This window comes from Diaphorina citri, unplaced genomic scaffold (assembly GCF_000475195.1).
Source record: "Diaphorina citri unplaced genomic scaffold, Diaci psyllid genome assembly version 1.1 scaffold105, whole genome shotgun sequence".
Classification (NCBI taxonomy): domain Eukaryota; kingdom Metazoa; phylum Arthropoda; class Insecta; order Hemiptera; family Psyllidae; genus Diaphorina; species Diaphorina citri.
Window position 1 is genome coordinate 82,736 of NW_007377542.1, and position 6,279 is coordinate 89,014.

The 6,279-nt window shown below is 34.2% G+C and overlaps 1 protein-coding gene across 1 annotated transcript in view; it reads left to right on the forward strand.

The window, feature by feature from the left end:
- The window catches only part of LOC103524559 (fork head domain-containing protein FD4-like), a 58,640-nt gene extending 55,482 nt beyond the window's left edge, over window positions 1-3,158 (forward strand). Inside the window, exon 3 of the mRNA XM_008489587.3 lies at window positions 3,104-3,158. Coding sequence (XP_008487809.2) covers window positions 3,104-3,120 — 17 coding nt within the window. The 3' untranslated portion in view covers window positions 3,121-3,158. The remainder of the gene's footprint in view (window positions 1-3,103) is intronic.
- Window positions 3,159-6,279: the final 3,121 nt, after the last annotated feature.

The window sequence follows — 6,279 nt, forward strand, 5'->3', positions numbered from 1 at the left end:
CATGTACTGGGTACTGAGAAAATCCATGTATTTCTCCCTAGGGAAGAAAGATGATTTGGGATACTTTCTGAACAATTTTCGTCAGGTGACTTCTCTAACACATTTAGCACAACAGGGTAAAAGTTGCCACATTATTTTTCTTCAGATTACCCATATTTTTTCAATAGATTTGAAAAAAATGTCTACTTAGCTACTATTAGGTAGTTAATAGGTAGGTTAGAATGGAAAGGTACAAATTGTCATCAAAAACTTCGAAATTTTCAAAATTGCGAGTCCCAGTTCGGCCACCATCTAAACCAACATTTCAAAGTAGTTCTGAGTAAAGCAGTAAAGATAAAGTACTTGATTAAAGTAAAGAACTTGATTTCGACTAGACCCTGTATAATAATGTGTTTAGCTGGTTTAATATAAAATTAACTTGGAATTATAGCAGCGCATCGATAGGTTTACTGTTCCCTTTATTCTTTGTGTTTATCCTCCATCGTATAAGATTGGTAGCAGCTCTTGCCTCTTGCTCTAATTGACTTTCAGTTCGATAAAATCTACCGATTTGTTTCTTACAGCCCAAACTATTAGACATAATGTTCAAATAGTTGAAATTAATTTCATTTTAATACACTTTAATTTTCAAATTCCAGCTTTGATCTCTTTTGATCAACTTTTTTTTTCTCTCTTCATTAAAGCGTGAATATTGTTCGGGACCTTTATTTTGACCTATCATAAATATTACACTTGGTACGTTGGTGCTTATCAATAGTTTGCAACGTAAAGCAACTTTTAAATACCTATAAAGAGTATCTCTACATAAAAGAGGTAGGTATCGATGTTGAGTAAAATTTTACGTTGCATCGAGGACACACCTCCATGACTTGGTTAGCCAAATACTTGCCAAAAGAGATCATCCTGGATGGTAGAGTTACTAATTTTCACATCTCTGGCAACTCATAGGACTTTGCAAACAATTAACATTGAGCAACACAATCATATGAGTACCTATACTGAAGTATTAGAACATAATGTATGTAAGTAAGTATATTTATGTATAGATAGATGCCTCTATGCTGATACAAAAGTAGGGTTAAGAGACGACATTGCACCCACATACAAGAGGGAGCATATAGCATTCAGTATTATACAGGAACCTGAAGTTTGTAGTTGAATGTCTCAAATGACAGGGACCTTAAGTTTGCAGTTAGTTAAATGTCTAAAATCATGGGAATCTAAGGTTTATAGTCTTTAAAGTTCAATGTCTACTGGGAAAACAGTATTATGTACTCTCTTTTTAAAGAGAGAGAGAGAGAGAGAGAGAGAGAGAGAGAGAGAGAGAGAGAGAGAGAGAGAGAGAGAGAGAGAGAGAGATTCAGAAGTTTATTCCTTCAAAAAACTTATAATATAACGGATAATGCCTACCTAGTACCTATTTACCAACCAACCCTACCGCACCATAAAGTTTTCAATTTGAAAGATTGTTTTTACTGTCCGAAAACTGTAAAGTCTACAGTTTCTGATAGTAAGGGGAGCCGCATGTTACTGTAGGTACTATCGAAGTCACTGTACCGGTTTTCAAAATTCAAAAGGACATCTAATGTTAGATAGCAGCCATTTTATCAGCACATTTATAAGTTTTATATTTTGTGTAGCTCTAATTTCGTGACCTTTGATCTTTCTTGATGTACTTAGTAGCTTAGTACTTATGATAAAATTATCAATTAAAGCCATCATAATTAATTTTATACTAAAATATTTCATATTTCGGTAAGTGTACTTAGTAGCTTAGTACTTATGATAAAATTATCAATTAAAGCCATCATAATTAATTTTATACTAAAATATTTCATATTTCGGTAACCTCCCTCAGTAGGTAACCGTTACAGAAACGGGGTTATTAAGGGTTTTAATTCCAGTGTTAAGTTACAGGATTAAAGACTCCCCTTAGAAAGTCCAGAGTCAATATCTGGGCTCCCTCCATTACTCCCACAAGTGTATTTACAGTTTAAGCATGATTTATTTCACGGATCAAAAACGGTTTTTGAACATGCAAAAACAATAGAGGTTTCCCACAAGTGTATTTACAGTTTAAGCATGATTTATTTCACGGATCAAAAACGGTTTTTGAACATGCAAAAACAATAGAGGTTTTCCACAAGTGTATTTACAGTTTAAGCATGATTTATTTCACGGATCAAAAACAGTTTTTGAACATGCAAAAACAATAGAGGTTTATCTTGCAGTTCATCAGCATTAAGCAATCGTCTTCAATCATGACTTTAAAATGACCCGGGTGCGTGGGCTACAAACATGACCTTTCCATTTTACAAACATGACATTACCATTTGCTGGTCCTAAATGACTTTAAAATGACCCGGGTGCGTGGGCTACAAACATGACCTTTCCATTTTACAAACATGACATTACCATTTGCTGGTCCTAATTGTTCGTCTGTGTGTCTTGCTGATCAAAGTGATTGTCCGAAATGTTAGACCGTTGTGATGTGGACGTTGTTTTGGATTCAGTCAAAATCGTGACCAAGACTTTGATCCTTCTTTTTAGTTGGTTCAGAAGTTTATTCCTTCTGGTCCTAATTGTTCGTCTGTGTGTCTTGCTGATCAAAGTGATTGTCCGAAATGTTAGACTGTTGTGATGTGGACGTTGTTTTGGATTCAGTCAAAATCGTGACCAAGACTTTGATCCTTCTTTTTAGTTGGTTCAGAAGTTGATCCCTTCAAAAAACTTATAATATAACGGATAGTGCCTACCTAGTACCTACTTACCAACCAACCCTACCGCACCATAAAGTTTTCAATTTGAAAGATTGTTTTTACTGTCCGAAAACTGTAAAGTCTACAGTTTCTGATAACGTTGGTGCTTATCAATAGTTTGCTACGTAAAGCAACTTTTAAATACCTATAAATAGTATCTCTACATAAAAGAGGTAGGTATCGATGTTGAGTAAAACTTTACGTTGCATCGAGGACACACCTCCATGACTTGGTTAGCCAACAAAAGGACATATCGAAAATATTGATTGGTAAAATGAGTCAATTTCCACATTTCCAATAGCAACTCTTCGAATTGATTTTGTGTTTCTTTTCTCTGATTTCAGGTGATTCCTGTAAATAAAGACATGTCGTCGCTGGATGGCTGTAAAAAATGTGAAGGAAAAGGACATATCGAAAATATTGATCTGTAAAATGAGTCAATTTCCACATTTCCAATAGCAACTCTTCTAATTGATTTTGTGTTTCTTTTCTCTGATTTCAGGTGATTCCTGTAAATAAAGACATGTCGTCGCTGGATGGCTGTAAAAAATGTGAAGATTTATGATGTTCCTATCCTATATTTAAACAATAATGTAATGTATTAGAGTAACGTAAACATTATTCCGCTTATTCGGTGAATCCGATGAAACCAATAGAACGGAGAGAGAAGAAAAGCGTCAATGAATTAGGGCTATTGGTAAAATTGAAAAGCTCAGGTTCGAATCCTGAGAGAGAAAAAAAAGAATCGGATGAAATTTCTTGCCAAAATATGTGCCAGTTTTCGGCATGCCCTCTGATTAATAGACAGGTAAAAGCTCCATTCATTCCATTTTTTCGACAACTGGAGCTTATTTATTATTGAACGAAAAAGCTCCAAAAGTCCAAAGTCTTGTTTAGACGAATTCCTTTTAGATACTACTCTAGTAAGGGATGTTAGAATTAAAGTAATAATTACCTATAAATAATTTACTTAATTATGATAAAATTAATTTCATTATTTTGCCCATCGCCATCGGTTTCATCGAATAACATCCTTTGTATCTCAACAGTAAAACTGATCTGTACAGAGAATAATGTAGAGAAAATAATAAATAAATAATTTACTTAATACAGAATAGATTATATTTGGACGTTTTATTATTTACACCTGTTAGGCAATACATACGTTGACGACAGTGATCATTTTTAAAGAAATTATTGGAAAATGGTGTGAATCCCAAAAATTTCAAGTTTCAAAACTGGACAGGAATGTAAAGTAAAGCAACAGGAATGAGAATAATTTGATAATACTATTAAAAATAAATAATATAAAATAAATAAATGTCTTTCTTTGTGTTATTATTTCACATTGTACAGAGAATAATGTAGAGAAAATAATAAATAAATAATTTACTTAATACAGAATAGATTATATTTGGGCGTTTTATTATTTACACCTGTTAGGCAATACATACGTTGACGACAGTGATCATTTTTTAGGAAATTATTGGAAAATGGTGTGGATCCCAAAAATTTCAAGTTTCAAAACTAGACAGGAATGTAAAGTAAAGCAACAGAAATGAGAATAATTTGATAATACTATTAAGGACAATCTTGATTTATGGTTTATCCACTATTGTTCGATACCTTTAATAAATTTTGAACCTCTGGAGTTTTGGCATCTCCACTAATATTTCGTTTACCTCGAGTTTTGAGACTTGGGAGTTTTGGCATCTCCACTAATGTTCAATACCTTTAATTTGGAACCACTGGAGTTTTGGCATCAGAAATTATTGGAAAATGGTGTGGATCCCAAAAATTTCAAGTTTCAAAACTAGACAGGAATGTAAAGTAAAGCAACAGGAATGAGAATAATTTGATAATACTATTAAGGGCAATCTTGATTTATGGCATATCCACTAATGTTCGATACCTTTAATAAATTTTGAACCTCTGGAGTTTGGGCATCTCCACTAATATTTTGTTTACCTCGAGTTTTGAGACTTGGGAGTTTTGGCATCTCCACTAATGTTCAATACCTTTTACTATTAAGGGCAATCTTGATTTATGGCATATCCACTATTGTTAGATACCTTTAATAAATTTTGAACTTCTGGAGTTTTGGCATCTCCACTAATATTTTGTTTACCTCGAGTTTTGAGACTTGGGAGTTTTGGCATCTCCACTAATGTTCAATACCTTTAATTTGGAACCACTGGAGTTTTGGCATCTCCGCTAATATTTTGTTTACCTCGAGTTTTGAGACTTGGGAGTTTTGGCATCTCCACTAATGTTCAATACCTTTAATTTGGAACCACTGGAGTTTTGGCATCTCCACTAATATTTTGTTTACCTCGAGTTTTGAGACTTGGGAGTTTTGGCATCTCCACTAATGTTCATTACCTTATACAGGGTGTCAAAAAAGACATGGACGGTCAATGGCAGTAAAATATGAGCGTATTTGAGCGAGTGTTTCCCTACAGGTTTTCGTTCAATTCATCCGCCATTTCTTAGATTCTCAAGAGAACTTGGAGGGAAAAGAAACCCTAAAAAACCCTTTCATGCTCCGATACTTTACCTACAGTTAGGCTACAATACTGCAAGTAATATGCACATAAATTAAGCCATCTGCAGGATAATGTGGAAGACATTGTTTAATACACACAAACTACAACGATTGTCATTCAGATTCAACCAATATCATATTCGTTATATAAATCTCATGATATCGTTAAACTTAAGAGGCCATAGAACATGCCCCTAACGCACCTCCTAACGCAGCGCACGTAAAGTCGTAAACGCACCTCCATCACTTAAGCGTATGGTACTTGGTACCTATGCATGTTTTGACTTCACTCTGTATTTCCAATGGTATTTCCCCTCTAACATTTGTATTCCGAGCGCAATGAAAATTCATAAATAAATATTTAATGTATTAAACATGTAATATGAAGTAATTACCAACACAATAGTTATGGCCGACTTGGTTCTGTTAATATTTTATTTACCTCGAATTTCAAGACTTAGGATTTTTGGCGTCTCCACCATTTCCCTTCCTACGAGCTACGTGAAGCCTCCTCTCACATTCTTTATTTCAAGAGAGAATTTCAAACGTTCTGAAAACTTTCATCTTCAAGTTTTTTCAGAGAGACCTAACTATAAATGTGTATTGAGTCAGATTTTCTGATATTTTTTTATGTAAATGATTCAGTGATGTTTACCATGCTTTGTTTTTGATGTTTCTCGCGACCCTCCTCTCACATTCTTTATTTCAAGAGAGAATTTCAAAAGTTCTGAAAACTTTCATCTTCAAGTTTTTTCAGAGAGACCTAACTATGAATGTGTATTGAGTCAGATTTTCTGATATTTTTTCATGTAAATGATTCAGTGATGTTTACCATGCTTTGTTTTTGATGTTTCTCGCGAGATCCGCCTAGATAAAGGTGATATATTGCTTTGACCTCTGAGATCTGAGGTGCAATAGTCCTGATAAATGAGTGCACCTTCTTCAGGCCTGCAAGGATCTGTTGGTATCTTCATG